A 16,792-nucleotide genomic window follows, 5' to 3' on the forward strand; every position below is an offset into this window, starting at 1 on the left:
CTCCACACTGCCCTTTCACACCTAGACAAAAGGAACACCTATGCAAAAATGCTATTCATTGACTACAGCTCAGCGTTCAACACCATAGTGCCTTCAAAGTTCATCACTAAGCTAAGGATACTGGGACTAAACACCTCCCTCTGCAACTGGATCCTGGACTTCCTGACAGGCCGCCCCTAGGTGGTAAGGGTAGGTAACAACACATTCGCCACGCTGATCCTCAACACGGGGCCCCTCAGGGGTGCGTGCTCAGTCCCCTCCTGTACTCCCTGTTCACTCATGACTGCATAGCCAGGCACAACTCTAACTCCATCATTAAGTTTGCCGATGACAACAGTGGTTGGCCTGATCACCGACAACGATGAGACAGCTTATAGGGAGGTCAGAGACCTGACCGTGTAGTGCAAGCACCACAACCTCTCCTCAATGTGATCAAGACAAAGGAGATGATTGTGGACTACAGGAAAAAGAGGACCGAGCACGCCCCCAATCTCATCGACGGGGCTGTAGTGGAGCAGGTTGAGAGCTTCAAGTTCCTTGGCATCCACATCACTGACAAATTAACATGGTCCAAGCACACCAAAGACAGTCGTGAAGCGGGCATGACAATGCCTATTCCCCCTCAGGAGACTGAAAAGATTTGGCATGGGTCCTCAGATCCTCAAAATGTTTTACAGCTGCACCACCGAGAGCATCCTGATGGGTTGCATCACGGCCTGGTATGGCAACTGCTCAGCCTCCGACCGCAAGGCACTACAGAGGGTAGTGCGTACGGCCCAGTACAACACCGGGGCTAAGCTTCCTGCCATCCAGGACCTCTATACCAGGCGGCGTCAGAGTCATGGATTGTTCTCTCTGCTACTGCATAGCAAGAGGTACCGGAGCGCCAAGTCTAGGTCCAAGAGGCTTCTAAACAGCTTCTACCCCCAAGCAAAAAGACTCCTGAACATCTAATCAAAGGGCTACCCAGACTTTGCATTTGCATTGCCCACTCCCCCCTTTTTACGCTGCTGCTACTACTCTGTTATGATCTATGCAGTCACTTTAATAACTCTACCTACATTTACATATTACCTCGACACCGGTGTCCCCGCACATTGACTCTGTACCCCCTGTATTGTTACCCCCTGCTATTGTTATTTACTACTGCTCTTTAATTTGTTATTCGTATCTCATACTTTTTTTTAAAGGTATTTTCTTAAAACTGCATTGTTGGTTAAGGGATTGTAAGTAAGCATTTCACTGTAAGGTCTACACCTGTTGTATTCGGCGCATGTGACAAATAAAATTCGATTTTATTTGAAGTCACGTGTGTAAGAGATAACCAGGAGAGAGTCCTTATGAAAGCAATTCCAGAATAATATCCTGAGGTACTATAGCGATACCAGGACAAAGTCCTGAAGAAATATGCCATGGGTTACCATCGTAAGATGTAAATGTATGAGCTATGTGATTCCAGGACAGGGTCCTGAGGTTCAAGTCAAAAATATTCCTGCAGGTTAGACAAACATTGTAAAAGAAAATGAATGAATCAGTGTACTGGTAAAAGCTAGTTATGATTGGGAAACCAGCTATAAATTTAAAACCTACGTGGGAATTTGCATAGGAGGAACTGCCATGTGGGTATAACATTTAAAATAACATATAATAATGAAGAAAATATATTTTAGAATTATAAGAAAGGAAGATGGGTGGGTTCGGATTTCTAAACTTTAAATATGATTAATCATTAGTTATAATAGAGACATGAGGGGTGCCATAGTCTAGGGTCTGTAGGAAGAAGGTATATGGTGGGTGCAATTAAGCTTGGAATGTGCTGAGTGCAGGGAAAACGAGCACTGATAAGGGGAGAGAGCTGTGGATCAGTGATGAATGGGGTCGAGGTCAGGTCACATTAATGGAGAAGGAACAGTTTATTGCCCGTATCACATAGTTTCCTGCCTAGCAACAGAGATGTAGTGTTTAGAGAGAAGGAAGAGATTCCACCCCAAATTGGGGTATATATACCACCACTGGTGGAACCATGTCTTTGTCTGTTCAGCTTTTCGATCCTTCGGGGTGAATAAACTTGGTTTAAGCTTTCATAGTGTCCGTTGAGTTCTTACTCTGATATTTAGAACCTAACACAAATTAAACACTGTTTGTTTGTTTGTTTATATATATAGTGGAGTTTCACAATGGGAGCCAAGAGCAGCAAGGGAGAACCTTGCCTGACTGATATGCTCACGGGACCAGTGAAGGTAATGGCAGATAAATGGGGCAGGGACATTCTGGAACAGGTACCGCTCTGGCACAAAGTAGCAGATTTTCCCTTAAAAAGGCACATTGATTGAAATTTTATTAGCAGAATGTAGAAATAACTTAGAGAAGTTTGAGGAAACCAAGAAAGCCAAGAAATGTCTAATAGATTGGGGTATGTTTAGAAAGTGGGAGAGGGAAGCCAAAAGACAGACAGGAAAGTTAAAGGAATAATGCTGAAAGAAAGTAACAAGAAGAAACACACGGAGGAAGATAAGAAGAGGAAAAACATAGATGATGATGATGATGTTTCCACCCCCTATTATACCCCTGTATCCACTTCACCAGCACCAGCCCTGGTTGTCCGACAGCAGCTCGCTCAGCCGTCTCCCCCACCGCAGCTCTACCAGCAGACCACTCGGAGGAGCAGAAGTCCGATCCATGCATCGCCCACATTGAGTCCTGTCTCTGGTGTTGATGGACTCTGGGAACTTAGTCCACCATCGATGCCGACCCCTACCACGCAGCTAAGTCCCTTACCCGCAACGGTCACGACCAGAACAGATAAAAAAAGGGGACTTGAACACAACCTTTCTCCAAGCACCTCTGGTAACGTTCTCTAATTCACAACCGCGATCTGTGGACGGTGAGGAGGGCCATGTCGAATGGCACCCGCTCGTCGACATCCAGAAGACAGGACGAAATGAAGGACATTGCTAAAGAACATACAAATCTTACAAAGGACACTGGTGATTTTACCACACAGCTACTTAAGATGGCCCGACTGTACAAGCCATCTGCAGCTGAGATCACACACATTTGTCGTGTTAAGATGAGGTTGCGATGGGCAGACGTTGAGGGAGGCTTTGATGAAAACTACCAATGGGAAGAGGGTGGAGCGTATCAGACCCAACTGGTTACACTGTGTGATCAAATAAAATAAACATTACCCACCCATGACTGATTGGGCAGCTATCCATAGTTGCACGCAGAAAGCTAGAGAGTCATTGGAACACTAGACATGGGCTGGAAACCTGCTACTGAAAGCATAGCGGGCTCAAACCAATGACTGATGGCCGCCGCAATGACTATGACAGCCTCTTTAAATCTGACCTAATGAATGGACTTTTGCCAGCCCTTGGTAAACAGGTTAAAATGACCTGCATTGGCTGGGAAACTACCAGTCTACAAGCAGTTATTGAACACTGAAAATATGCTGAGAGGCAGCAACTGTCTCAAGAAGACAAGACAAAACAGAGAATAGAAAAAGAAGGAGTGAAGTTACAAGCTGCACAGCTGGCTTTTTAATCAAGGACAGGGCCAGCAGTGGCAGGCTCAGCGAACACCTCAAAATGATGGACAGAGGGGAAGAGGAACAGGTAGATGAAGAGGGGGAGCCAGTGCTAACGGGTGGGCCAGACAAGAGCAACAACAGGAAATTTGCTTGTTACAACTGTGGAAAGGAGGGACATTTCGCCAGAACATGTCGAAACGAACCTACCGACCAGGGGGCAGTGAGGTGGGGGGGAACGTAATCTGCAATGTCTGTCATAGATTTAGAATTGATGTCCAAACCTCCCACCACTGTAGGAGCTTCGGGAGTGACTATGAAAGAGTTGTTCACAATGCCCCTACCTGTTAAAGTTAATAACACATGCACTAACCATCAATACATTTTTGGGGGAATGTTGTCCTGTAAAGTTGGCAGGAAGCGATCTCTGTAAATTGGGAATTCATATTCTTTGTGAAGGAAAAGCCCTCACTGTTGTACAGCCTCAGGAGACGTCGCCTCATGATGTTGTCCGACACGGTCTCAACATGAGTGGTACTATGCATGGGACGTACAGGATATTCACGGGTCACACTATGACCCTACTGATGAAAATGTATCAACTGCTCGCAGTTGTTGGAAACAGAAGGTAGCTTTATGTCACAGACTGGCTTACATTGGATCGCACATTTCTCACTATTGACAAGAGATTTAGATTATGAACAAAGTTGGCTGACCGGGACCATACCCAAGAGAGCTTACTTTGCAGTGACATGTATAGTGGGCCCTAATTTTGTGCTTTAAGTGTTAAATTGACTACAGAACAGGCTTTGTTGTATGTATTTAGTGACAGGGTGCCACGTGTATCGGTAGCTAAAAACAGATGTTGCTGCTTGGGAGGATATTGGTATTTGGTTTAAGTCTGCGTTGCAGGGATGGGTCTAAATTCTCCCCCAGCATACATACTTTGTGTGTTCCATTTGTTGGGCTGTACATGTTCAATGAGATGTACATGGCCTTGATCGCACTAAACAGATGATTTCCATGGAGAATGAGTCGCCCTTGTTGATTGGTCTCCCGGACTCTATGGGCTAAAGATAAATATGACATTGGGCGAAGGGGGGGGGGGGGTTGAACCGCTTACTGTCACACCTAAGGGCCCACACAGACCAAGGTGAACTCAGTATCCCCTGAGGAAGCTGTCAAGGGGATTACCCGTTCATGCTTCATTGGTAGAAAGAGGAGCTATTGTGCCTTGTCCAGACTCTCCCTGTAGTACCGCCATTCTTCCTGTATGAAAAGTCTCAGGTGATTGCCGTTTTGTTCAAGATCTCAGACCTGTTAACAATGCAGTTTATGCAATGGCTCCTGTTGTGCCAAACCCCATTACGATTCTATCTTCTGTGTCGGCAAAATGGTTTTCAGTTGTTGATTTGGCTAATGCTTTTTTTTTTTGCATTCCCGTCGCACCAGAATCCCAGTTCTGGTTCGTGTTTACGTTTTTAAACAAGCGTTGGACTTAGACCATCTGCCCCCAAGGTTACTCGGTATCGCTGGTGGGATTTTCTGCTGCTTTGGCACAAAATTATGTTAATACAGTATGTCGACCAGTTACTGTGTTCTGAACAAGCATGTGAAGTCGACATCAGAGCTCTGTTAGTGTTTCTTGCTGAAAATGGCACAGAGAGCTCAGGGTGGGGTTTACAGACCTGCTCCACAATGCCAGCACAATCATGTGGTTCCCCATCATCGTCAGTTGGCAAATATTTTTAAAACCAAATACTTTCAGACTTTTACTCAAGTAGTATTTTACAGGGTGACTTTCACTTGAGTAAAAGTAAAGATACTTTAATAGAAAATGACTCAAGTATGAATATGTTGTACTTTTTCCACCACTGCCTACGGAGTTACTACTGCTGTAGATACTTTAGAGTGCAAAACTGCCATCACATCTGTCAGCTCAGGCTGCAGAATTGTTTTCACTGACTAGGGCGTGCATTCTAGCTAAGGATAAAACTGTTACCATTTATACTGATAGCAGATACGCGGTCGGGGTGGTGCACGATTTTGGAACATTGTGGCTGCATCGTGGGTTCCTTACATCATCTGGTAAGACGATTTCACATTCTAAACTGATTGCGAAATATGAAAAACTGTCTCTAAAGGGAATGCTATGGCTGACATGGCTGCAAAAGCAGCTGCCATGTTGATTGTTTCCCCCACTCTCCAAATGGTTTCACTTTTTGTTTCTGCAGCAAATATGGTCCCGTGTGGCTCAGTTGGTAGAGCATGGTGTCTGCAACGCCAGGGTTGTGGGTTCGATTCCCACGGGGGGCCAGTACGGAGAAGAAAAAAAAATGTATGAAACGTATGAAATGTATGCATTCACTACTGTAAGTCACTCTGGATAAGAGCGTCTTCTAAATGACTAAAATGTAAATGTAAATATGTTTTAATTACAGGGTGTTTCTGATCTGCAATCAGGCGCAGAGCCTGGGGAGGTGAGACAGTGGAGGAAGAAGTGTTCCTTTGACGGCCTTCCCATTTTACCCAGATCTTGCTGGCCAAGATCACGTGTCAAAGGGGGAGTAGTAGAAATTGTACATCATTTTTTGGTTTCCTCCTGGATTTTGTGCTAAGTGTTTGATTTGTATGACTAACAATGTAGGCAAAGGCTGCTTATGTCAGCCCACCCAAGGCCTGAAGGACCTTTTGAGCACATAATAATGGACTTCATTGAGCTTACTCTATGCCAGGGGTATACATACTGCCTGGTTGATGCCTTCTCCAAATGGGTAGAATAATTTCTTTGTAAGCATGCCACAGCAATGACTGTGGCAAAGGACCTACTAAGGGAAATCTTCCCTAAGTGAGGCCTGCCGTCCAAATTGAACGGCTCTCATTTTGTAAATAGTGTTATTCCGAACATCTCTGAAAGTTTGCAGATTGACCTGTAAATACATTGTAGTTATCATCCGTCCAGTGGTGATCTCAGAGAGAGCCAACCAAACACTGAAAATTAAATTGATTAAACTGATGGCTGAGACCAGATTGCCATGGGTAACAGTAATGCCTCTGATGTACATGTGTGGACACGCCCATCGTACCACTGGTTTAGCGCCTCATGAAATACACACAGGAAAACCCATGATAATGCTTAACACTCCATTCCCACAGAACAGGTTGACATTGATGGGTTGCAAGGATCAAATGGTAAGTTACTGTGCTGCACTTAACAATGTTCTGAAGTCTATTTTTCCCAGGGTAAAAGCAGCTTTACCTGAATAAAAGTAAGGACCCCTCCACAAACTTCAACCAGGCAATTGGGTGGTCATCAAGGACCTCCGCAGAAAGGCCTGGCACCAACAGCGCTGGACTGGTCCATTCCAAGTGCTCCTGACAACCCAGACAGCGGTGAAAGTTGCAGAGAGGTCTATGTGGGTTCACGCCAACCACTGTAGGAAGGTGCCCCACAACCCAGATGAAGATGTACCAGCTGATGTCCTGTCGTAGGCAACCCCAGATGCCATGGGAGGACCAGGACCGCACTCTACGCATCATGTTTGTTGCTTTCGTGGTCAGTCTTCTTATTGCAGCTGCTGTATGGACCCTGGGAGGAGCAGTACAGCCCAGAGTGAGAGAGTAGTGTCCACAATGCAACTGAAGAATACAACACCAGCATAGTCCCACGGTGTGACTTAAGTAACAGCCGCTCCAGCTCAGGACGGGAGTCCAGCAAACAATAGTCGCCTAGATACCAGGAGGAGGAGGAGGAGGAGGTCGATGCATCCACTTGATGAGCATCACAGCTGGAATCACGAGGGAAACACTTGATGGTCACTGTTTAATCATACAGTAAAAACTGAACTGATGGTAGAAAACAGCTCTTGCTATGTAAGTAGTCTTTCCACACTCAGCGATCTCACAACTCTTACAGTATTCAGTAGAGACCAGTATTAATGACACTATGTGCACTGGAAGTGCTCTTATCAACTGAACCTTCACGGGGTAAACCTTCACAGGGTAAAACGCATTAATGGTGATTTGTCATCGACAAAAAATATGAGGTGGATTTGATTGTCCACCAAAAATATTTTAGACCCAAGACACTGTACCAGAAGCTACTCTAATCCAAACCCGGTGAACCGCATTCCAAACATGCCATTGTCACAACCCAAGTAATATCTCCATACCACAATTCAACAAATCCTATCTGGGAATGTCAACATGTGTTAATTACACTGTCTTCCCAATAGGACGTAGCTGAATAAATGGAACATGTGCTTCTAGCATTCCCAGTAAACTAAATGTGGGGTACACCACTATTCAGACAGAAACAGACATTCACTCTCCACATCAATATGGCCACGTATACTGATCATTATTGGATCTGTGTTGATAAGGCATATCTTTATTTACCAACAAATTGGACAGGGTGCTGTGATTTTGGTCAACTAAATATCTCCATTGTTGTAATGCATAAAACCAACTGCTCCATTCCAAGCAGATTGAGACGGGTTAGAAGGAGCATTTCACAACTGAATGACGTTCCAATTGAGTGGTCCTTGAAACTTGAGATAATTGCTTGGTATGGAGCATCGGAAAATTCCCATGATTTAGATCGATTAGGATATCATTTAGAATCTTTGGTAAATTTAACCACTTAAGGATTTTCGATAATAAGACCGGCATTGCAGAATAGGGTAGCACTTGATATGTTGCTAGCACGAGAGGGGGGAGTGTGCCAAATGATAGGTGACCATTGCTGTACATGCATACCCTAGAAGGCCAGCATCCCAGAGTCGCCTCTTCACTGTTGACGTTGATACTGGTGTTTTGCTGGTACTATTTAATGAAGCTGCCATTTGAGGACTTGTGAGGCATCCGTTTCTCAAACTAGACACTAATGTCCTTATCCTCTTGGTCAGTTGTGCAACGGGGCCTCCCACTCCTCTTTATATCTGGTTAGAGCCAGTTCGTGCTGTTCTGTGAAGGGAGTAGTACACAGTGTTGTACGAGATCTTCAGTTTCTTGGCAATTTCTCACATGGAATAGCCTTCATTTCTCAGAACAAGACTGACGAGTTTCAGAAGAATGTTATTTGTTTCTGGACATTTTGAGCCAGTAATCGAACCCACAAATGTTGATGCTCCAGATATTCAACTTGCCTAAAAAAGGTCAGTTTTATTGCTTCTTTAAATCAGAACAACAGTTTTCAGCTGTGCTAACATAATTGCAAAAGGGTTTTCTAATGATCAATTAGCCTTTTAAAATGATAAACTTGGATTAGCTAACACAACGTGCCATTGGAACACAGGAGTGATGGTTGCTGATAACGGGCCTCCAAATGCCTATGTAGACATTCCATAACAATCTGCCGTTTCCAGCTACAATAGTCATTTACAACATTAATGTCTACACTGATGTTATTATCAATGGACAAAAAAAAAAAAGTTTTTCAAAAACAAGGACATTTCTAAGTGACCCCAAACTTTTGAACGGTAGTGTATTCAAAACCCTTTGTTGTGAGACTCAAAATTTAACTCAGGTGCATCCTGTTTCCATTGATCATCCTTGAGATGTTTCTACAACTTGCAGTCCACCTGTGGTAAATTCAATTGATTGGACATGATTTGGAAAGGCACACACCTGTCTATATAAATAGGTCCCAAAGTTGACAGTGCATCTCAGAGCAAAAACCAAGCCATGAGGTCGAAGGAATTGTCCGTAGAGCTCCGAGACAGGATTGTTTCGAGACACAGATCTGGGGAAGTGTACCAAAACATTTCTGGAGCATTGAAGGTCCCCAAGAACACAGTGGCCTCCATCAATCTTAAATGGAAACGTTTGGAACCACCAAGACTCTTCCTGGAGCTGGCCGCCCGGCCAAACTGAGCAGTCGGGGTAGAAGGGCCTTGGTCAAGTCTCTGACCTTGAAATGAGATTCCCTGGTCTGATGAAACCAAGATTGAACTCTTAGAGCCTGAATGCCAAGCTTCACATCTGGAGGAAACCAGGCACCATCCCTACGGCGAAGCAGGGTGGTAGCAGCATCCATGTGGTGGGGATGTTTTTCAGTGGCAGGGACTGGGAGACTAGTCAGGATTGAGGGAAAGATGAACAGAGCAAAGTACAGAGAGATCCTTGTTGAAAACCTGCTCCAGAGTGCTCAGGACCTCAGACTGGGGCAAAGGTTCACCTTCCAACCGGAAAACGACCCTAAGCACACAACCATGACAACGCAGGAGTGGCTTTGGGACAAGTCTCTGAATGACCTTGAATGATCCAGCAAGAGCCCGAACTTGAACCCAATCAAACATCTCTGGAGAGACCTGAAAATAACTGTGCAGCAACGCTCCCCATCCAACCTGACAGAGCTAGAGAGGATCTGCAGAGAACAATGGGAGAAACTCCCCAAATACAGGTGTGCCAAGCTTGTAGCGTCATACCCATGAAGACTCGAGGCTGTAATCGTTGCCAAAGGTGCTTCAACAAAGTACTGAGTAAAGTGTCTGAATACTTATGTAAATGTAATATTTGTAACAATTTCTAAAAACCTTATTTTGCTTTGTCATGATAGGGTATTTTTGTGTTGATTGATGAGGGGAAAAATACAATTTAATCCATTTTAGAATAAGGCTGTAACATAACCAAATGTGGAAAAAGTCAAGGGGTTTGAATACTTTCCAAATGCACTGTGTATAGACAGTACCAGTCAAAAGTTTGGAAAATCTACTTATTCAAGGTTTTTTCTTTATTTCTACATTGTAGAATAATAGTGAAGACATCAAAACTATGAAATAACACATATGGAATCATGTATAACCAAAAAAAAGTGTTAAATACAAATATATTTTATACAGTAGCAAGAAAAAGTATGTGAACCCTTTGGAAATACCTGTATTTCTGCATAAATTGGTCATACAATTTGATCTGAACTTCATCTAGGTCACAACAATAGACAAACACAGTCTGCATATACTAATAACACGTTTTCATGTCTTTATTGAACACACCGTGTAAATATTCACAGTGCAGGGTGGAAAAAGTATGTGAACCCTTGGATTTAATAACAGGTTGAACCTCCTTTGGCAGCAATAACCTCAACCAACCAAACATTTTCTGTAGTTGTGGATCAGACCTGCACAACGGTCAGGAGAAATTTTGGACCATTCCTCTATACAAAACTGTTTCAGCTCACCAATATTCTTAGGATGTCTGGTGTGAACCGCTCTCGAGGTAATGCCACAGCATCTCAATCGGGTTGAGGTCAGGACTCTGACTGGGCCACTCCAGAAGGCATATTTTCTTCTGTTCAAGCCATTCTGCTGTTGATGTACTGCTGTGTTTTGGGTCGTTGTCCTGTTGCGTCACCCAACTTCTGTTGAGCTTCCTTTGGTGGACAGAGCCTAACATTCTCCTGCAAAATGTCTGGATAAATGAATTCCCAAGTTATTCCGTCGATGATAGCAAGCTGTCCAGCCCTGAGGCAGCAAACCAGCCCAAACCATGATCCTCCCTCCACCATACTTTACAGTTAGGATGAGGTTTTGATGTTGGTGTGCTGTGGCTTTTACCCCTCAACACATAGTGTTGTGTTCCTTTCAAACAACTCAACTGTAGTTTCATCTGTCCACAGAATATTTTGCCAGTAGCGCTGTGGAACATCCAGGTGTATTTTTGCAAACTTCAGACGTGGACAGCAGTGTCTTCTCCTGTGAACACCATTCTTGTTTAGTGTTTTACGTATTGTAGACTCAGAGATGTTAGTGTGTTCCAGAGATTTCTGTAAATCTTTAGCTGACACTCTAGGATTCTTCTTATCCTCACTGAGCATTCTGCGCTGTGCTCTTGCAGTTATCTTTGCAGGACGGCCATTCCTAGGGAGTAGCAACAGTGCGGAACGTTCTCCATTTTATAGACAATTTGTCTTACCGTGGACTGATGAACATCAAGGCTTTCAGAGATACTTTTGTAACCCTTTCCAGCTTTATGCAAGTCAAAAAAATGTAATCTGAGGTCTTCTAAGATCTTTTGTTCAAGGCATGGTTCACATCAGGCAATGCTTCTTGTGAATAGCAAACCCACATTTTGTGAGTGTTTTTTAATAGGGCAAGGCAGCTCTAACCAACATCTCCAATCTCATCTCATTGATTGGACTCCAGGTTAGCGGACTCCTGATTCCAAATAGCTTTTGGAGAAGTCATTAGCCTATGGGTTCACATACATTTCCCAACCTACACTGTGAATAGTTAAAATTATGTATTAAATATAGACAAAAAAAATACAATAATGTGTGTGTTATTACATTTAAAACACACTGTCTATTGTTGTGACTTAGATGAAGATCAGATCAAATTTGATGACCAATTAATGCAGAAATCCAGGCAATACCAAAGGGTTCACATACTTTCTTGCCAATGTATTTTGTCATCTTCAAAGTAGCCACCATTTTCCTGGATGACAGCTTTGAACACTCTTGGCATTCTCTCAACCAGCTTCATAAAGAATACTTTTCCAACAGTCTTGAAGGAGTTGCCACATATGTAGAGTGATAGTTGGCTGCTTTTCCTTCAGTCTGCGGTCCAACTCATCCCAAACCATCTCAATTGGGTTGAGGTCGGGTGATTGTGGAGGCCAGGTCATCTGATGCAGCAATCCATCACTATCCTTGGTCAAATAGCCCTTACACAGCCTGGAGGTGTATTTTGAGTCATTGTCCTGTTGAAAAACAAATGATAGTGGGACTATCAAGTGCAAATCAGATGGCATGGTGTATCTTAGCAGAATGCTGCAGTAGCCATGCTGGTTAAGTGTGCCTTGAATTCCAAATAAATCACAGCAAAGCACCCCCACACCATCACACTCCTCCATGCTTCACACATAAGGAGATCTGTTCACCTACTCTGCATCTCAAAGACATGGCGGTCTTTTGACTCCAGACCAAATGACAGATTTCCACCAGTCTAATGTCAAATGGTTGTGTTTCTGGCCCAAACTATTCTCTTCTTCTTAATGGTGTCCTTTAGTAGTTGTTTCTTTCCAGAAATTCCACCATGAAGGCCTGATTCACGCAGTCTCCTCTGAAAAATTGATGTTGAGATGTGTCTGTTACTTGAACTCTGAAGCATTTATTTGGGCTGCAATTTCTGAAGCTGGTAACTCTCTGCAGCAGCGGTAACTCTGGGTCTTCCTTTCCTGTGGCTGTCCTCATGAGAGCCAGTTTCATCATAGCGCTTGATGGTTTTTGTGACTGCACTTGAAACTTTCAAAGTTCTTGAAACTTTCCTGATTGACTGACCTTCTTGTCTTAAAGTAATGAGACTGTCCTTTCTCTTTGCTTATTTGAGCTGTTCTTGCCATAATATGGATTTGGTCTTTTACCAAATAGGGCTATCTTCTGTATACCACCCCTACCTTGTCACAACACAACTGATTGTCTCAAATGCATTAAGAAGGAAAGAAATTTAAACAAATTAACAAGGCACACCTGTTAATTGAAATGCATTCCAGGTAACTACCTCATGAAGCTGGTTGAGAGAATGCCAAGAGTGTGTAAAGCTGTCAACAAGGTGGCTACTTTGAAGAATCTCAAATTTAAAATATATTTGAATTTGTTGAACACTTTTTTTGGTTACCACATGATTCCACATGTGTTATTTCCTAGTTTTGATGTCATCACTATTATTCTACAATGTAGAAAATAGTACAAATAAAGAAAAACCCTTGAATGAGTAGGTGTGTCCAAACATTTGACTGGTACTTTATATATACAGGGTTGGGTAGGTTACTTTCTAAATAACCTGTTAGTTACTAGTTACCTGTCAAAAATTGTAATCAGTGATGTAACTTTTGGATTACCCAAACTCAGTAATGTAATCAGATTACATTCAGTTACTTTCCCCTGAAGAGGCATTAGAAGAAGCCAAAAATGCATGTTACCAATTGAAAGACATCTATTGCAGGATAAATCAATGTTAAAGTTTAGATATCTGGCCATATATGGATGTTACATTTTACTTTATGGGTTGGTTATGTAGGCTTCTTCTAACCCATACTACTACACATAATACGACGATTAAATTATATCTTTAGTCTATCAGAATTCCAGCCATTCCAATAAATCTTAAACCCCTTGAAATACAGAAGTATAGATTACCGGTAGCCAAATTGTTTTACCTGAGCATAACCCCAAAACAAAGGACTTAGACAGCCCTACTCTGTTGTTTATGGTGTGTCCAAACTTTTGACTGGTACTCTATATATTTGAGAATCTTCAAAGTAGCCACCCTTAGCCTTGATGACAGCTTTACACACTCTTGGCATTCTCTCAACCAGCTACAGGAGGTAGTCACCTGGAATGCATTTCAATTAAACAGGTAATGATAATTTGATAATTTGTTTAAATTTCTTTCCTTCTTAATGCATTTGAGACAATCAGTTGTGTTGTGACAAGGTAGGGGTGGTATACAGAAGATAGCCCTATTTGGTAAAAGACCTTGCCATAATATGGACTTGAACAGCTCGAATAAGCAAAGAAAAACGACAGTCCATCATTACTTTAAGACATGAAGGTCAGTCATTCAGGAAAGTTTCAAGAACTTTGAAAGTTTCTTCAAGTGCAGTCACATAAACCAGCCCAAATAAATGCTTCAGAGTTCAAGTAACAGACACATCTCAACATCAACTGTTCAGAGGAGGCTGCGTGAATCAGGCCTTCATGGTTGAATTGCTGCAAAGAAACCCCTACTAAACAACACCAATAAGAAGAATAGACTTGCTTGGGCCAAGAAAGCAATGGACATTAGACTAGTGGAAATCTGTCCTTTGGACTGATGAGTCCAAATGTGAGATTTTTGGTTCTAACCGCCGTGTCTTTGTGAGACGCAGAGTAGGTGTGTGGTTCCCGCATGTGTGGTTCACACTGTGAAGCATAGAGGAGGAGGTGTGGGGGTGCTTTGCTGGTGACACTGATTTATTTGGAATTCAAGGAACACTTAACCAGCATGGCTACCAAAGCATTCTGCAGCGATACGCTATCCCATCTGGTTTGCGCTTAGTGGGACTATCATTTGTTTTTCAATTGGACAATGACCCAATACACCTCCAGGCTGTGTAAGGGCTATTTGACGAAGGAGAGTGATAGAGTGCTGCATCAGATGACCTGGCCTCCACAATCACCCGACCTCACCCCAATTGAGATGGTTTGGGATGAGTTGGACCACATTGATGGAAAAGCAGCCAACAAGTGCTCAGCATGTGGGAACTCCTTCAAGACTGTTGGAAAAGCATTCCAGGTGAAGCTGGTTGAGAGAATGCCAAGAGCGTGCAAAGCTGTCATCAAAGCAAAGGGTGTCTACTTGAAACAGTGTTTAGTCTGGGACCGTACCATAGACAGGGGTCTTCCCAGGTAGGATGACGATGATGAGCTGCAGGCCAGTGTAGGTGTTCTTCAGGTGCCTGAACATGGGCTCCACGCTGTCTGATCCCTGGGCGTATTTACAGAAACATGGCTGGCCCTGGATGGGCATCCCAGCATCCTTAGAGATCTTACGCAGCTGGTCAGTGAAACCCCTGGAGAGACAGAGGGAAGAAGAGAGAGAACAAGAAGGAGAGAGAGGACGAGAAGGAGAGAGAGGAGAAGGAGAGAGGACGAGAAGGAGAGAGAGGACGAAGAGACCCAAAGAGACGATATGGACGGACACACAGAGACAAAGTGTGGCAGAAACCAACCCAAATAAATCACTGGAAAAATACATAAAATGCAACATTTAAAATGTTGGTCCCATGTTTCCCATGCACATGATATAGAAGATCCCTGACATTTTCCATATGCACAAAAAAGCTTATTTCTATATAATTTTGTGCACAAATGTATTTCTCCTTCGCCAAGATAATCCATTCACTTGACAGGTGTGGCACATCAAGAAGCTGATTAAAAACAGGCCACTGTAAAATGTGCAGTTTTGTCAAACACAATGTCACAGATGTCTCAAGTCCTGAGGGAGTGTGCAATTGGCATGCTGACTGCAGGAATGTACACCAGAGCTGTTGCCAGAGAATTGAATGTGCATTTATCTACCATAAACTGCCTCCAACGTTGTTTTAGAGAATTTGGCAGTAAGTCCAACCAGCCTCACAACCGCAGACCACATGTAAACACGCAAGTCCAGGACCTGCACATCCAGGTTCTTCCCCTGCTGGATTGTCTGAGACCAGCCACCCAGACAGCTGATAAAACTGTGGGTTTGCACAACCAAAATTCTCAGCGAAGCTTATCTGAGTGCTGGTATGTGCAGCCATAGGCTACGGACAACGAACACAATTGCATTCTATTGTTGGCAATTTGAATGCAGAGATACCGTGACGTAATCCTGAGGCCCATTGTCGTGCCATTCATCCCCCACCATCACCTCATGTTTCAGCATGAGGTGACGTGTACGACAGCGTGTTCCAGTTCCCGCCAATATCCAGCAACTCCTCACAGCCATTGAAGAGTGGGACAACCTTCCACAGGCCACAATCAACAGCCTGATCAACTCCATGCAAAAGAGAGGTGTCACGCTGCACGAGGCAAATGGTGCTCACACCAGATACAGACTGGTGTTCTGATCCAAGCCCCTACCTTTTTTTAATTTTTTTTTTTAAGGTATTTGTTACCAACAAATGCATATCTGTACTCCGAGTCATGTGAAATCCATAGATTAGGGCCTAATTTATTTATTTCAATTGACTGATTTCCTTATATGAACTATATGTAACTCAGTAAAATCTTTGAAATTGTTACAGGTTGCGTTTATACTTTTGTTCAGTGTAATAAATGTGAAATAACAGATATGATAATAATATTTGTATGTATATTATGTTATTGCATTGTACTGAGTAGTTAACTGTTGAAACAGAGACCTCTCTGTCTGTGTGTGTTTATGATGTACAGTATATGTCTGCATGTATGAGACAGACAGCACTCACTTGAGGATCTCCTCGCGACACTGCCTCTGCGTGGCGAAGCAGGCGATTGCCCACATCTTGATCTCCACCCCGGTGTGGAACTGTTTGCCCCTCATGTCCCACACGCCGTGGCTGGGCGTGGCCACCGTGCGGTTCTGCAAAGACACCACAGGGTTCACCTGCTGGGGCTGACACACACAGAAGGGGGGAGAGTATCATTTAATGTATCTAAAAACACTGTCATGCCATTTGTCATAGCCTTCACACAAGAAAAGTAGAAGAAAAGAAAAAGAGGGAAAAACAGAGGTGGGTGAAATGGTGGTAGAAGTTGAC

General features: G+C 43.4%; 1 protein-coding gene across 5 annotated transcripts in view; it reads right to left on the reverse strand.

The window, feature by feature from the left end:
• i2c3 (Eukaryotic translation initiation factor 2C 3) overlaps positions 1 to 16,792 on the reverse strand; it is a 52,102-nt gene that overhangs the window by 10,997 nt on the left and 24,313 nt on the right. For 3 of the 5 annotated variants that reach the window (XM_014176829.2, XM_014176828.2, XM_014176831.2), the window contains exons 11-12: positions 16,481 to 16,647; positions 14,898 to 15,082 (exon numbers count right to left, since the gene is read on the reverse strand). In XM_014176829.2, the coding sequence (XP_014032304.1) occupies positions 14,898 to 15,082; positions 16,481 to 16,647 (352 nt within the window). 5 annotated transcript variants of the gene reach the window in all.

The sequence above is a fragment of the Salmo salar genome, chromosome ssa27 (genome assembly GCF_905237065.1).
Source record: "Salmo salar chromosome ssa27, Ssal_v3.1, whole genome shotgun sequence".
In the NCBI taxonomy this organism is placed as follows: Eukaryota; Metazoa; Chordata; class Actinopteri; order Salmoniformes; family Salmonidae; genus Salmo; species Salmo salar.